Source organism: Acromyrmex echinatior, chromosome 13 (genome assembly GCF_024713525.1).
Source record: "Acromyrmex echinatior isolate Ae372 chromosome 13, ASM2471352v2, whole genome shotgun sequence".
Taxonomy (NCBI): Eukaryota; Metazoa; Arthropoda; class Insecta; order Hymenoptera; family Formicidae; genus Acromyrmex; species Acromyrmex echinatior.
In genome coordinates, this window is record NC_141864.1 from 10,040,614 (window position 1) to 10,058,370 (window position 17,757).

Genomic DNA, 17,757 nt, shown 5'->3' on the forward strand with positions numbered 1-17,757 from the left:
CTCTCACACACGGCTTGAGAATATTAAAAACGAGGGCTTTTTATTAAGGCGCTTTTATGACCGGAAGCATGCACCTTTTTGCTACTTATATGCCCTCGGTATAAGGGTAAGCACTCGGTTTGAAATTCTAAAGAAAAGAGAGAAGATAAGAAAGGAAAAGAAAAAGAGAATCGTGCTAAAAGAATTCGAGCGAAAAATGAAAAAGTGCGCAAAAAGATAATAATTGTAAATATATAAAATATAATAAGAAACTGTTAAATAAAGAAGTAAAATTGTTTCTCGAAAATTGTGTGTCGAAATTTATCTCGTAATGTAGAACTTTAAGTATGATTTTAGAAATATAATCATTAAAGTTTACAAAAATCGTTAAAATATTGCAATTTTTATAAATATTTTTTGGAACTTTTTATTTTATTATTTATATATTATATTGAATGAAACACTTCTTGTACTTCATGACCAACGGTTAGTATTACCGATGGTTAATAAACTTGGAAAATATTTCGAACGTTAAACTACATAATAATGTACAACTTAAATAATTATAATACATTTCCTCTCTCATGCACATAACACTGTAAAATTATTGTTACGAAACATCAAAATTTTCATAAAAACGTCTTTCTATTAAATTTTCATTCATCGTCGATAATTGAAAATTTACAGAATCGTCAATAACAATTTCGATATTATAAAAAAACATTATAAATAATTATAAGTTACCTTTAAGAATAAAAAATTATACTATGACAATATATGTCAGATTTCTATAATAAATATCAAGCGATAGATGCGACATGAGGGAAAGAAAAGATGGTCATCGACCATTGAAATATACCAAAAATTTATTTACATAAAAACATGAATATAATACCTATAATATTTCAACTGCTGCGCATTTCTTTGTTCGCTCGGTACGCGTTATACCTAAACAACTGGCGTCGGGTCACGAAATAATGTCAGTATTGTCACAATTTTTTTAAACACACCTGCACAGAGGGTATCCGAAACAACCTGCAATACGACCTAAAGTTTAATTGTTAAGCTACATCGAATCGATCTGATAGCGATGCGAACGCAGCGTCCGAGGTCTCTCGTCCTCGCGATAACTGACCGAAGCGATTTTCTCGAGCCGAAACAATTGATTAAATCAAACGAAACGCAGTCAAGTCTTCGCAAGATTCGTATACCTTCCAAAGTCTTCGAAGACCTACTCTCGTCTCCCTCACTTCACTTCTTACTCACAAACAACATAAACACATTTGTATCATTGTTCGGCCGCGCGACATCACCGAACAATAATTTTTCCTTGTGATACCATTCGTTACAATATTTACAGAATTATACGAACAACTTAGAGTACACAATTCAAAAGGGCCGGCTCAAAAAGCACTTTTCTATCTTCATACGAATATCCTTCAAATGCGAAAAGGAAACATATTTTTCTTACTTCTAAACCTACTCATGAAAATTATTATAATGAGGAGAAACGAATTTTACAATGAAACTTTGTTCCATTTGTTCTTAACTTTGCAGACGTTGACTTAACACTTGATTAATCTTCTAATTGTAAGCCGGCCTCGAATACAATAATTAAAATGTTACAATTTCTGTTAGTAACCAATAATCATTCTTGTCCTTTCTCGACTTCGTTCCTATAGATTCTATTACCAATTGCACTAATCTCAACGCGAAAGCTTTAATTCAATTATTATTCACTGGAAATGGACGATCGATCAACTCATCCATCCCACGAAAATCAAGCGATGGGCAGCACGCGTACATCGAATACTAAAGCTACCTACACAGATTGCCTGGAGTGTTCAGCTCGGCGAAAGTTTCTTAAGAAGTACGGATACAAAAGAAGTTTTCATCTCGGCACGCGCCAGCATTCTCAACGAGTCCCGTACCAGTCCCTTTCAGTTTACTTGGAATGAGTCTGCGACGTGATGGTGCAGCAAATTCGTGGAAACTTATTTTATGTAAAAAGAAAATACAAAATTCCATCAAAATAGAAAATAAAATTAGATTAGAGAGCCAATAAATCGCGTAGAAGTGAGTCCATTTCAAATTACGATGGAAATAAAATGAAATCTAAAAAAAAAGAACAAAATAGGAAATTAATTAATGTAAAATATACATTTAATGTCGAAATGTTTTCGACAAACCATACTTTTAAGAATAGAGATTTTGCGAGTCGCATTCTAAGCGCAGAGGCACTGATACTCGTACTCGCGGGAAATATATTTTAGAAATTCGTATGAAAAGGATCATTTAGTCTCTGTAAAGTCGATATATTAGTCTCAAAAATGCATTTATATTATTGGTTCAGTTTGATTAAACCGCGCGTAAGGCGGGGATATAGTTAAATCGACATCGACGGTTCCACTTTAAGTTAGTCTTTAGCTATTATTATTAAGTAATTCGATTGTGTTACAGTACGCAGATTCGTGCTCGCTTTTGGCGCTCGCTCGAGGGAGCACGTCCGGTGCGAGATCGTGCGGATCTCCTTGAAAATTGAGAAAATTTTCGCGCACAGGCACGGCGTGAAAATTGTAAAAATTGTATTAAAAAACGATGCGAATCTATTATAAAACTGGAAAATTCTCACGCACAGACACACATGGCATTTTTGTTAAAAAAAAATTGGAAAAATTCTCGCACGTAGGCACGGCGTGAATAATTCCTTTTAGAAAATTAAAAATGTTAACGAATGAAAAGTGATCTGTCGGCCGAAGGCAGATCGACAAGTCACTTGTAATAGTATCCCGCACTCACGCAGTATGAATTTTAGAAAGATGATGTGATTATTGTGGATATGATCTTCTCTGAAAATATATCGAAGGATGAAAAATTAGAAATGATTTTTGAATGTCGGCTCGAAAACTGGTCGAAAAACTACTCGTAATAGTGAGCCCTGTAGTTTTCTATCCATATACTTGCGTATAACTACGGCGAAATATTTCTGTATCAAAATTTGTGATCTTATACAAAATACTTGTAACTTTCTACGGATTGAATATCGCACGAACGGGCTATCTCGAGCGGCTACCGACTTCGTATATAAAAATTTGACGATACAGATTGCTCTGTAAATCCGAAGAGTCATTAACTTTCACATGTAAGTCATGCAAATGCGATACAAATCGAGATATAAAACTACATCAGCTACGCGACCTTGAAAAGGCTCGGCTAATCGTTGCTGAAGATTCCATTGGTGATCACAAACGGGAAGCTACGCACGATATTGTTCCTCATCATTGGCTCAGCGCGACGATCTTCGCGATCGTTCGCATATTTCGCTTTCTCTCTCCGGTCGGCGACGTGAGACAATTGCACGTACCTGGATAGCATTTTTCTTCGTCTCATTCTAAGAATACTTGAAACAAGAGAAGGAATTAGTTAAATCGTCAAGATAAACGTGTCCAACGAATACGGATAACTAGCACGTTCGCGTGATCCTCCAGCAACTTTATATAAAGTATCCAAAAAAAGTTACTATCTATCTAGCCTCCAGAGTTAACTAATTCATCGGAGACTCGCGAGAATTTCAACATTCTCATTTGATCCGTCTGGCTGTCAGAACGACATCGTCAGTTTTTCTTCGTTATCGAACGAAAAAGAAACGGAAAATGGCAGAAACGAGATCTCGCGTCCTCGTATTACAAGGTGTTACGCGCGCAGTTCGCTCCGATGACGAGCGAGAAAAGTTATATTGTCACGTAGTTCTATTGGATACAATCAATGAACGTACAGACCGTAAATCCCATCATTGTGTTCCACATCGTGAAGCGTGCTCCGATTGTATAATACAACTACACATACAGCATCCAAGTCGATATAGCAATGTAAACGCGCGTACATACTCCATTTATATACATATATGTATACCTATGCACAAGGATGTGATCGCAAAAGACGCTCTAGTCGCATAGATGTCCGGTGAAGTTGTCTTCTTCACTATTGAAACACGTGCGCTGCGAAAAGGTGGGTCGCTTCCAGTTCGAGCTGAGATCAATTTCCCTTCGCGGCGACTTTCTCGGCATTTCTTCGAGCGCTGCGATTTACGCGTTACAGAACATGCGTTCCTTTTGTTATCATACTTTTTAAGAGTATAGTCCGAATCGTCAAGCTTTTTATTTCGAAAAATTCAAGAAGTAAGCGAAAACTCGAGACAAAATATATATTACATACATTTATTATCATTTTTATCATTAGAATATTGTATTTTCGGGATACTTTTGAAGTAATGTTCTCTCGAAGTAAATGCCAAATGAATCATTTTTTAATTGAGTGTAGGATTCGCAAAATTATTAAAATATTAAAAATTCAGAAATATTAATGATTATTCTTGATCAATTATTTCATCATTATTGAATCAAATTTGAGAAAACTTTAACAGATTATATTCGCATATATATATTTTTATTTTATATTACTTATCACATCCAAGTATATTTGAGAAAATCGCAGACGAGGCAGTTAGCGGTTATAAAATTTGCGTACAAACAGAACTCTTCATTCTGCATAAAATCGTCAGTTAGTCTCTACGTCTTGCCTAAAAAATCGTGCGTTTTGTCGCGTTGCTTCTCATCGCCTTCTCTTCTTTCTCACGCGGTCTTTAGATCGCGGAAATATGGGCGTAATGCTTAAGATTTATATCACATCCTTCGTATGTGCGGCAGTGTTCCTTATGTATTGATCGGCCATAACGCCATCGAATCTCTGTCGCGGGCTCGAATTCAGTTCAGTTCGTTGCTCAATTCAAAAGAGCGTCATTCATCTTCTGGTTCAGCTCCAAGCGGCAGTTGCTTTACGCGAATCAAGGAGAACTTCCGTAAGGTAAGGACGGTTCATCGACATTTATTCTCTTTGTAATTGCATTTGTAATTTGTCATGATAATCTCTAATTTTTCGTAATTTCATTGCTGATAATTTGAACGATTCTTTCTCATTAATATCCATATAGATAGATTCTGTCAATTTAGTTCTACAGAACCGTTCAGAATTGAATTAACAAATATTCTTTTTTTAACGTGCCACGTGTCCAAACAATTTCTTCTCTCTCAATTTCTCATTCGACTCTCGAGATCCAGCACAGAGTCCGGCAACGAAATCATACAGTTAATTTTTTTCCTGAAGAAGCATATCTTCCAAAGTTTCTTCTTCCATTGAAGATTCTAGCAAGTTAGAATGATGGATTCGATGTATCTGGCATCCCGAAACAATGACTAAACGTTACGTTGACGGAGCCGTCTCCCGCCTTCGTTCTCACTCCTTCCACCAGCCGCAAAGACAGCAATACCATCGCCTCTCGGGATGGGGCTGGATTATCTGCTATTGTCAGTGCATCGCCCTGGTGGTAGTAAGATGCGTAGTCTCGGCCCTCTTGGGCGGCGGTGGTGGCGGCCGTCTCTTGCCGGCGATTGCATTAACAATGTTCATGCTGCGGTTTTCATCTGCGAATCTCACCGTCTGTCTGGCTGGGCTGGATGCGTACTCGACTGGTCCGTGGGGATCCGTCGCGTATACATTCTCATACAGATTATCCGCGCCGTAGTGTTCCTGTACCCAATTAGACACATTAGTCTCTCTGTAATCGGCCACGGCAGGAGGTGGGTCCCGAAAACCGAGCACCTCGTGCGGCGTCGTCGTTGAATCTAACTTGCACTTCTGAGCAACCTGCCACTTCTTTCTCATCACTCTCTGGAGATCTTTGAGGAAATCGCCCGGCGGTGCCTGATCAGACGCTGCCAGCTTCTTCGGTGACGTAAGCCTGGTGCTATCGGATCTTCTAGGTGGCGTCGGCTTCCGTTGTGGCAATGCGGGACTGCCGGGTTCCTGTTGGGGTGGCAGATTGAATGAGATCTTCTTGCCGGTTCCGGTCTTCGATTTGGGCGATGTCGGTGGTTCTTGGATAGTCACTCGTCGTTGCGGTTGCGGACTGGAGGCGGCCTTTAATTCAGCCAGATAAGGCGGTGCTGCGTAATGACCAGTTCCTTGTTTCATAGCACTACGTCGGACAGTGTCCATATTGGGATTTGGCCTAATCGGCTGGATCGTGTTATGATGACCGGTCTGATATATCGATTCAACCTTGGAATTTTGTCGGCCGAGACTCTGGGAATTGGTAAGTGGCGGTTGAGCACCATAAGCTGGCGGCGGTACGAAGGGTGGTGGCGATGTGAAATTAGGCGAGTTTGGGGTATAGGTCGGCGTACTTGCCGTCGATCCTGGATAGGAACTGTGCGGAGAGGATACGGAATTGGCGGTGTTGTTCGCATGAACATTCGGGGTCGCATTCGAATTGTAATTCTGGACTGAGTTGTTGTTTAACGCGATACTATTTGTGTACATTTGATTGGTTTGTGACCTGGGGTTAGGATTATGCGTAGGTGTGCTCTCGGGAGTGACAGAGTTCGTGGGGGTGGACTGTTTGGGTCTAGCGCGACGTATCGTTCCGGTTTCGCCGACGAGCGGACTGGGCGGTGGCGGTAGAGACGCGAGGCTCAACGAGGAGCCCGTGAGTTCCGGTGTGTTGCAAACCGGAAGTTCACCGGGCGCTGGCGGCGGTGGCAGGGAGTCCAGCGAGAGATTCGATCGGAACATTTCGGGAGGTGGTGGCGGAAGCGGTTCGCTATCGGACTCAACTTCTTCGGCAACTCTCGACGGTGATGGTGGCGGTGGCAGTGAGGTAATCGAATCCATCTGTAGGATACAAATCTATTCGTTACGTATCGAACAAATATTAAATCCGTTCATATTTAAATTCTTTAGTAATATCAATTACCATGCACGCTTGTATCGGACTCGTCGGCGTTTTCGATTCCTGACTCTCCGATCTGCTGTATCCCATAGGACTCGCTCTCTCTCTCACCGGCGTGCCAGGAGGTACTGGGCTGACTGGTGTCGCGTTTCCAGATCTATGATGTCTCTTCAATGTTCCGGACCCATCAGAGTCAGTGCCACTTCGTCGACGACTGTGCCTTCTAGTCAGCGTACCGGATCCCGAACTTGTTGGGCTTGGACAGGAGTCTGGTTCGTCTCGAACAGTTTCGCCGACCTCCTTCAATTGCCTCGTAATCGATGTGAGAGGCAACTTTGGATTCATAGACGGCTTCCGCTTTATCGTACCGGTTGGAAATTCACCGCATTCGAAGGCCACCTAACAATTAATATGCAAAAATTAAATAATTGTATCCAGTTAAATAATTATGATGTAACAGCATTAGTATTAGTATGTAATAACAATATTTTTGAATGGATTTATTATTAATACAAATATCAAACAGCGTTTAATTGTATTCACCTCACAACTACTCGGTGCCCCATCAGATAAACATCCACTGGAGCTAGAGCTGCTCGCTCTGCTCAGCCTGCCGTCGTTGTTATAGCTCTGCCGTTGTTCCGAATTATAACTCTGTCTTTGACCATCGTATTGCCTCGTCGTAGCAACTGTCGTTTCGTTGCTGTGCCTTACGTTCTCCGCAAACTGTCTGGCGTTGTCGTTTGTCGTATTATACTGAGTCTGATTTGGCGGTGCAGCAATAGAACTGACCGAGCACGATCTGGCATGTGCCAGTAAGTCTAAATCCTCCTGCGCCAACTCGTCCACGAGTGCCCGATAATTTTCCATTAGCTGCCTGCCATACTTCGCCACGCGGATGCCAACCATCCATCGCTCCAAAGATGCATTATCTTCCGCGCAGAGGAATTTAATGTACTTGGTGGATTTGGGCTGTTGCAGTCGTGGATGCTTTACGGCAAAGCAAAAGTCGGTAGGCGCTTTGTATTTCTTTCGCCAGCCAACGCCATAATAAACCTGATTAACAATTAACGAATCCTTTATAGAAATCGACTTGCACGATATTGATGGATGTAAGATTTTATAATAAATAATAAGAAAAAGATCATATAATCTCATAAGATAAAAAAGGCATAATAGATACACGATACTTGCGATTTATTAAAAATTATCTAAAATAAGAATAGAATGAATAAAGCATATTTGAGATCAGTATTATTGTGATGTATCGCTGTGTGAGAAAGAGTGTATAAAAAATATGAACCTGATTAACGTCGAAGGTTGCCAGACAGACGAGATCTCGAGCAGTGCGTGCCTTTTCCTTCGGCCAGTAATAAAGACCGGAGGCTCGTAAAATAAAGTGATACCTCTTCCAACCCTTCTTGCTGTCCGATTTCAAGTACAGCGGACCCTCGACCTGGAAGCAAATGGTAATCGATGCAGAGGAGAAGTGGAATATATGTCAACGAACTCATTGCCGTCGTTCGGTTCGGTTGCCAAGACGCAATGAGATCGTAAACATGTCTCGCTTACCTCGGGTACGCCGACGTTGCTGCTTGAGAAGAACTCTTCTAATAGAATATTTCTCGAGTGGTCGTCGTACTCGCTACCACCGCGATCTGTGGGACCGAGAAGGAATCGTTCGGGTGTGAGAAATAGCTGTGTTTTATCCGGTCTCTCGACGAAAAGTAACTTGTTTTTGGAATCCCTGGTCCATAGTAGAAGATTTTCCACCAATAATTCGTGGTCCTCGTAAACCCTTTCTGAAAGTTTCATTAATATCTCATTACACATCTTATTGTTAGTCTGCAGGTCGACACCGATAGTACAATAAAATCATTTCCTGAGGCTTACAATGTATCCCTTTCAAAAAAAGTTCTAATAATGTAAAGAAAGAGAGTAAATATTATTCTCACTATTAGATATAATGACACTGAATATCATTTAAAAGTGTATAATATAGTTTGTACATTATACGTCTTTAATTTTATATTGATAATTTTATAATATATTATATATAGAATTTATCTAATATTTCTTTTAATAGTACCTTTTATGTAAATATAAAAAAGGCATTTTAAACACTAGGAAATATCGATTAAAAATGAGGATGTCAGCATTAAAAATTAATGTCGCGTGTAAATATTGTCTGTTGGAGAAGAAATGTTGCGTCACTAGTCTAGCAATTAGCGGTCGGCAAATAGAAGATAATAGACTCACCCATGAAGAGATCGGGCAAGTGCTCGACCACGGCCCACTTCGGATCCATTGGAACATGGTTTTTGTCTGCGAGCAACCTACACACATGCGCGACGCTCATCCCTTCGTCGACCAAGAGGCTTTTACCGCTACCGTCCAGCGTAAACGCTTTGATGAAGAGCTTCTGTACGCTCGCCTCGCGCATCTTCTCCAGCGCCAGGCGGATTTTCTCTGCCTTCGCTTTACTCGCTGTATCTGAAGAGATAATTACAAACAAAATTACTCAAGAGATGCACAGACTGGATATAAATATAAATACAAATAAAAATAGAACAAGTAATATACTAAGTGAAAATCGGCTGGAAATGCTCAACATTTAGCGCAAATAAACGAAGAAGGCTATATTCGGTCAAAGCGAGTTCTTGATACTGAATAATATTTTTGTATGAATATTTACAATCTTCAGTTCGAACAAACTGCGCGCCAATTATTTATTAGCCTTGAAACATAATCACTAAACTGAAGCTAGAGTATGTAATATTTATAATATAAGTTAAAAATAGAAATACTTGTCGTTCAAGTAGCTTAATCAAATAAAATGTGCATACGTGAAACAAAACGAAAGTTTGAGAAATCGAAATTTAAGTATTTAAATTGATCTCAATTAAAACGATTACTCAATCGGCATTTTAAAGTTATCGATCGCAAAATAAATTAAAGTAAATTACTCACCGACAAACTGGTGCGATTGCTGCTGAGGAGCTGTGTGCATGGCGGTCTGAGGTGGCTTGTGTCCGGAACCACTACTACTCGCCGAACTTTCGCTGGACAACATGGACACCGTGTCTGAGAACGCACTGTCATTATCAGGACTATCAGTGCGCATACCTATAACAGGATCAAACGTAAACACGTATAAATATAAAATATTTTAAACTTTACTATGTCTTACGAATGACGTATAATTTATAAAATTAATAAATAATGTAACATAATTAAATATAAATAATGTAATAATTCATAATATAAAGTAGATTGCTACATACAATTTGATCAATAAATCATTAAAATTGTGTCACAATATGTGATTAATATATAGTTAGAAAATTTCTTTGGTATTCAAACACAAACCTCCTTCATTTTTGATGTCAGTATTGTCGCCTGGGTTGATCCTTGCGCTGGTGGGTCGTCCTGGCCTTTGTGAATCTGGTGCGGGAGTAGCGGCGATGTCTCCGTCGCAACGTCGCTCCAAGGCGCACAATTCACCGAGGATCGCATCCAGGTCGACATCCTGGGAATCTATAAAAAAAAGTGCGCATTGCATATTTTTCACTTAAAAAAGAGATTAAAAAGTACATTGCCATTCTATAATATAGTGAAGAACAGTACATAAAATTTTCACAGATTTTTAACATTGAATTATTAAATAAAAAACTATATATTTACAAATTAAAAATTTATACGGCTTTCGAAATGTTGTCATATCAAAACTCTTTAGTCTTCGTTTGTAATATTTTCAATATACTTTGAGATTGTATCATTAAATTTGTATTTAGAAATATAGATTGACTACAGAATACAACGTTAAGATATTTTATTTTCCATTATTCGGCATCATCTTAAATCTGCATTATCTCTTTACGATTAATCAAAGACTTTTCCACGATTTCTCAGGAAATCGTGAACGTAAATTCGAATGCACCTTGTCTGTCGTTATACGCGTTTACGTCGTGCACACCACGTCATAATTACCACGTATCGCTATCAGTATGTGATAGCATGTATACACAGAGCTCGTCGCAGCAATTAGCGAAATTAGCAGTCCGACAATTCAGCCGAGTATCTCGCACGCGAATATCCTGGTGTGTACAATGTTACGTACATACACCGCTCGAAAAAACGGGTACGATAATCTAGCCAGAATTCTACTAAGCTTTTCTCAATCATGTGATAACATTTTATCATTTGAAATCTACAGAAAATATATTTTTATTTTTAGAACAGCTAATTATCATCGATCAATTCGTAGTGGAAATAATTATCGATAAATTGAAAACAAATATACTGTTGTATATCAATAGTATTATTTTAATTAAAAATAATACTTGTTAATTCAATAACAATTCTATTAATGAAATTAATACATCACGCTCTTATTTTAATAAAATTTGGTTTGTTTCATTAATACTATCATTGTAATTCTACAAGGTAATTTTCCATTAAAATAATATTGACATAACATCATTTATCTCAGTGTGCAACGAAGGAAACAATTAAACTCGTATACGGTTAATTTAAATGTAAGAAAATTATGTAAACATCAAAATGTAATCGTGAAATACTCGAAAGTAAATAAGGAAGAATAATACAATCGAAAGATTATTTCGGTTTATTTTCAACTAAAACCGAAGCGCATACAGTCGTACTTACTTCGCGGAATGTTTCATAATCACGCTGAATGTGAGTAATATCAGTAGTAATATCAATTTGTACAATTCACGGTAGGCGTGACACTTTGTTGCAAAAGAGGGAGCGAGGACACTGAAAACGCTTCTCTTTTGCTTCGCTGATACCGCAAGTGAGTGTCAGATCGTTACGAAAAAGTACGGCGCGACGTGATTAATTGATAACGTGCGAATTAGTGTCAAGACTACTTTCATGACCAACGTAAAGTGACTATGGTGAGGCTGACAGTTTCTCAGGCTCATCGAGAAGATTATGAGCATACCACAGAATTTCCTTGTAATTTTATGTAAAGTATTCATCAGCCGAGGTGATTTAGAGTCGAAGAAGATTTACGTAATAGATCGTAAGATCAATAAAATGTTTAAAAACCATTGTAAGAAAGAACACGTTATTGTTGCAACTTCGATGACCTTAGATAACAACATGATGATATAAAATAAAATAATATTATATTTCAATAAATCAATTTACATTATATTTAATATCTCGAGATAAGAAACTGCGCTACTTCAGCGTTTCAATTTGATTTCTTGCTTTTCTTATTTAATCAATCAGTCCTGATATGAAGACCTCAACAAACAATGGCAGTACAAACAATGCTTGTTGCTCTTTAACCGTACGTTCTATTGCGTCTTAATGAAAACAGGCGATTGTATATGCGTATTCCATTTAGCAGGCAACGTTTTCTGCAACTTTTCACAACACGACTCCTTGACCGCCGCAGTCATCGGCGAGTGACGTGCATCCCGTGGAATGTGAACGATATCGCCGCGCGAATCGTCACGAGCAACGCAACGTTACCGCGAAATCGTCGACGTTGCGAATGCGAAAGAGAAGCCGAGGAATCGCGCGAATGTTTATCATGCAGATTCGTGCGCCTCGAATTTCTCACGCGTTGCTTGGCGGGATTCGCGTTGTCCGCGATGGAGAAGTTCCCTTCGAGGGAACTTCGAATTAATAACGGAATGTAATTCCAGTTGATTTGCGTTGCACAAACGCAAGTTTGTCACGAATACAGAAGAAGGTTTCTTACTTCAAAATAACGTACGTAATATTAAAATTAATATCAATTTAATCCGTTTTGATTTGCATCTTCGTTAAATGCGCACACACGATGTATGTAGCTGTCACACTTAAAGTTATATATCAGATAATCTTTCTACAGTGTCTTTTTGCATTCGTGACGCATATATTAAGACGGTGAAGTTGCAATCGCGTTGTATTGTAACACCAAGCTGTAAACGTGTCGGCTTTGGAGAATTAATAAGATTGCAGATGATATGTATACGCGGGGAATTCGCATCGCGGTGCAGCGTTCCTTAAAACAAGTTACGAGGCGCGGTGAATGAAAATGAAACCGGTGTATGTATACGTGTGTGTTTGTGTGTGTGTGTGTGTAATGCACTTTCCACAGGCGCGACAACGCAAGTTGCGAGCTGCACCCGGCGACTACCGTTACGGCGAAATTACGCGTACTCTGCGTATGACTTTGTCGTGGTGCGCAGACACCTCGACGTGGATAAACCTAACCGGTCATTCGCATTCGGTGGACGACGTGGATGGGAACATGTGAGTCACGGCTTTCTCGAGTGTTCTTCGGCTATCTTTCATCGAGCGTTTTCATCGATCGTTTCTCGGATGGGAAAAAAAAGAAAAGCGGGTAAAACCCGCAAGGAAAATTTTCATCCGGCATTTAGCAGTTTGAAAAAAAAAAATAGACTTTAAAAGAAGAAAATTGCTGAAGTGCAAAAAAGTGTTTTTGCACTTTTCTTTAACAATGGAGCCAACTTTCCATTAAGAAGTGACTAATTTGAATTGATAATAAAGGAATTATGCAAATTTTTTTATAAGTAATCTGCCGGAGTGTAAAGAGCGCGAAATTGTGTTTTAACTCCAGGCAAAGTTCGTCTTGGGGAAAATTTAAGTCTTGGCTTAATTGCCAAGATTCACCATAAAAGGCGAACCCGTCCTAGATAATCACAGAATACATTCTCAACTTGTGACGCTGCATTCGTGCATAAAATGCAGAAAATATAGATAGTAATAATTCCGATTTTTTTTCCCAATTATATGTCCATCACCAAGCATTTTCATTATTTTCTCTCCTTTTGCTTTTCTTATCTTATTAAATAAAAATTGAATGAAAATATGCAAATTATACAGATTGAGAAAGTTGAATGAAAAAAATTTCAAACTGTACAATGTCTTTCATAAGCAAATTTTTATTCTTTTAAAGGACGTTGAACTTATTTCATGGACTTTGTCATGCTACTTAAAATGCTTCGTAATCGTTTTCACGGCGATAAGATGTAATTCTTGTCGTTTTGTTTTAGGTTTGTTTACACGAAATTTAGTAGCAGTTTGCACAAAGAGAATATATTGTACATTCGGAGACGTGTATCGATCTCCTTTTCTACGATATAATACGAGGGTAAAGAAAAATGGGAACTAAAGGATTGGGGAAAGGCACAATGCCAGCTTTTACGACGAGTCTCGTAGCCATTATCAGAAGGGGTCGTCGGAAAAAGATAAATGCTGGGTAAACACGGGAATGGTCGTATCTGTCAGATTTACCTTATACTAATACAATATTCCGTGCAGAAAGACGAATAAATAACGTAATAAAAGAGAATTATATATAGCTAATCTATAATTTGTGAGTTTAATGTATGTTCTAAAAAGTCTTTGCAAAAAAATTTATGAAAGATTTGTCGCAGAATAAATTAATATTTCAAAGTTATGGAAACTAAATTAACTATTAATCCCGAGAGCTTTCATACAAACTGCACCTTTTAGACTTCATTATATAAGCCTGCGAAAAAAAGAGATTAAGTACTTACAATTATGAAAAATGCATTTTTAATTTAAAACGCGGCCTAGATTTTAATTTAATCATGAAGAGATTATATATCGCTACGGAAAAAGTTTGATGAAAGTTTTAACTGGGTTCTATTATTAAGAATTAAAGGATTATATGGTGGTTCTGGACGTTACGTTCCAACATTGCATTGTCGAGGTTCGCTTTAAAAAAATGAATAATTTCATTTAAAATTCATGTAAAATTCATATTCAAATATTTCGATTATGTGTAAATGCATGCAAGTTATAAAGATAAATATAAACGGAAAGTAAAGTAAAATAATAATCGTTTTGGTTAAATCTATCGCTTCTTCTGTAACAAGAATTGTTCTAAAAGGCAGCTTTCCACTGACTTTCTAAGTCGAAATAAATTGTACCACATAGACGAATGCATGAGTGTCTCAACTCGCTAATTTACGAATTCTCGTCACACGGGCGCTAAATTGCTGTAAATTTAGTCGAGCACATTGTCGTGGCACGTTGTCAGAAAGCTGCGCTTTCCTTCGATCTGCATCAATTCTTATTGCTCATACAGCATCATAATAAATTTTTACCATGCTAATTCAAGCTAATATTCAATCACCCTTCGTATAAATGAAACAGATGCGGGTACATAAGTTGTTCAAATTTAATTCAATTTAATTTAACTCTCATCATAATTAAGACAACCGATGTAGAGTCTTATCGACATTGCAGCTAAAAAATTGCATGCGATAAAAATCATCGTTATATATAATTTTACTATCATTACTAAAATTATCACTAAATTCTTTGCTTATTTCGACAATATATCGCATTTTTGTTAACAAAAGAATCTCTCCAAGAATCTGTTGCAAGTCGATTAAATATTATTAATATTTTTTTCATTTGTTTCAAGATTTTATTATTGCTATAAATTCGAAGAAAAAAAACTTTATCTGTACCTTTGACTGTGAGGTAGCCCAATATGCTCTCGTTGCTACCAAAATGCCCGAGCATCTTCCACCCTGCCAAACGAGGCGTCGATTCTCTCGAGTACAATCTCGTTTTCCTTCCGATCGCCAATTAGCATCGTACTCCAATGAGCCTCTCATCGGAGCGAAAGAGCATCGTCACCCAATCATCGCCACGAGCGATCACAACGTCCGCAACGTTTTGCATAATCACTTTTCCATTTAACCGAGAAGCCGAGATGCCAAATTATCACAATCGGAGACAATTTGAGGTCGACATAACGCAAATTCTTGTAACTACATTGAAATATCTATTTTTTTTTTGTTTAATATCGATTATTCAAGAACGATAATAAAAGACGTCATTTTTAATTATTTTCCCACGATACGAGTAATTCTTGAATAAAATACCAAGCGTTGAAAGTGAAGAAGTTACATCGCGACGAGAAAGTCAGGTGGACGCGGATTTTCAGAGGATAAATATATTCGCGTCATGATTAACTGAAACTTAATCAATATTAAATTGTGCTGCTTTATCTATATTGAAATTGTGATTACAAAAAATTTTTAATCCAAATTAATTAATCCTCTGACATACAATTTTCATCTCACCGAGTAATTAAAAAAAAAAAATCTCGTACAAAATAGTTCTCGTATCATCGACTATATTTATTTTTGCGAGAAAAGTCCAAAATAAAATAATTTATATAATTTATATCTGCGATAAGTAAATTACGCGACGTACAGGAAAAATGGAAAGCGCACGATCCCGTTTCGACCCCCCGAAGGTGCATCGGAGGGTCCCGAGTCTCCGATTGGACAGATCCACGATAATACACTGTCGACGAAGGGATCGACGAACCACACCGTGAATACGATGTGCACGTCGCGTGCGACGGCACTAGACTAAAGGCCTTAAGGTGAATATACTTGCCTCTCGCTGCGAGTTTTCCACGCGGACGCGCGTCGCGCCTGCGTGTGGGTGCCCCGTGTTTCTTTGTGTGGCGTGCGTGTTTTACGCACGTTGAAAAGGGTTGAGAGTGCACCGGTTGACTTACGCAAACGTCTATTGACTATAAATAAAGCCCCCCTTTGAAACGGCGTTTTGTCGTTGAAAATGTTCCCGTCGATCTGATCGAGGATCCGGACGTAGCGATTTTTAATCTTCTCGAACGTGCAACGATAATCGACGTCGAATTGCCGCCTTTTATATTGGTTATATGGTTATTTTACATGATGAAGAATTGTCGATATATGAGAACCTCTGTGAAAACTTCATGGAATCCGAGGAATCTCTTTGATAACGGAGATCTTGATGGTACGGGATGATTCATTCCCAATTCATCAGCAACAGGGTGCTTAATATCTCTACTAAATTTATAAAAATGCGTGAATCACGATTTAAATGGCTTTAAATACTTCCAATATAAAACTTCGTCCTGCTTCAAAATATTTAATCCGTTATCCTGCTTCATTAGTTTCATTATTGTTTGCGGGCGAATTTTGCCATCAGTGCAACGACCACCGACGCTTACTCTCTTTAATTAAACACTTGCACTTTAAGTATCGCATTTATGTCACGCGGTAGGTGCGTACGTGCACGATTATGCGTGCGAAAGGGTTGAACGCGCCATTTACTTACGCAAGCTTTTATGAACGCCGTAAATAACGCGATGTATTCCTCGGGATAATAACATTAACGATTTTATATAATAATATTACGACGTTACACGATGCACGCGCAAAAAATTAATACGTCAAATAATATTCTCAAAGTATAGGTATTCTTGAAACATAACGGTATGTGTAACAATTGTGTTGCACAAATTGGACCGTAGTAATGGCCGAGTCTTTGATTACAACACATTGTTTAACGAGTTGAGCACAAATCGAGCATCGAGCCTGATGCGATATCACAGTACACGGATCAGAGAGTTCGTATTGATTAAAGTCTAGGCGCCGGAGTGACGATTTGATAAATGGTAAAGACGCGACATCGCGGCGAGAAACGCATCAAGGCGTTCACTCCACCGATTCGCGTGTCGTTGAGATGAGGGAGACCGTATCTGTCAGGACCAAGGAAACTAATGACCTAATGTCTACATAGTCATCAACGCAAATACAGTCGTGTTGATATTGTATTCTGCAAGGGAAACGAAAGATACTGAATATCTATCTTACGATACTTCGGTTGTTTGTTTAATAGTCCATTTTGTCGTTTATATATTATATTATTGTACTATCTGTCTAGCTTTGTTAAAATATCGCAGTTTCGAGCCCCAGGCGATGCTGTGATGTAATAATAGGTGCATTCAATCGCATCTAAAGGTAAAAACCAATTACATTCGATCCAATCAGTCGCATTAAATTACTATTTAGCTCTTCAAGCTTTGTGTGTCCACGATGCTGGAAATCGCTGTGAAACAGAAAGGGCAGAAAGAGATAACAAATCACATTTGAACAATTCGATCACATGATCAATGCGATTGGTCAATT

At 38.4% G+C, this 17,757-nt stretch overlaps 1 protein-coding gene and 1 long non-coding RNA gene across 9 annotated transcripts in view; one reads left to right on the forward strand and one right to left on the reverse strand.

The window, feature by feature from the left end:
* The window catches only part of LOC147907624 (uncharacterized), a 155,326-nt gene that overhangs the window by 102,988 nt on the left and 34,581 nt on the right, over positions 1-17,757 (forward strand). The gene's annotated exons all lie outside the window — the stretch shown is intronic.
* LOC105146134 (uncharacterized) overlaps positions 828-17,757 on the reverse strand; it is a 131,988-nt gene continuing 115,058 nt past the window's right edge. For 7 of the 8 annotated variants that reach the window (XM_011056205.2, XM_011056204.2, XM_011056203.2 and 4 more), the window contains 8 exons: positions 10,136-10,303; positions 9,737-9,892; positions 9,026-9,259; positions 8,339-8,568; positions 8,070-8,222; positions 7,310-7,822; positions 6,791-7,165; positions 828-6,708 (listed from right to left, as the gene is read on the reverse strand). In XM_011056205.2, coding sequence (XP_011054507.1) covers positions 5,344-6,708; positions 6,791-7,165; positions 7,310-7,822; positions 8,070-8,222; positions 8,339-8,568; positions 9,026-9,259; positions 9,737-9,892; positions 10,136-10,303 — 3,194 coding nt within the window. In that variant the 3' untranslated portion in view covers positions 828-5,343. Of the gene's footprint in view, positions 6,709-6,790; positions 7,166-7,309; positions 7,823-8,069; positions 8,223-8,338; positions 8,569-9,025; positions 9,260-9,736; positions 9,893-10,135; positions 10,304-15,252; positions 15,437-17,757 lie in introns of those variants that run through there. The other variant, XM_011056207.2, reaches the window with a different exon arrangement.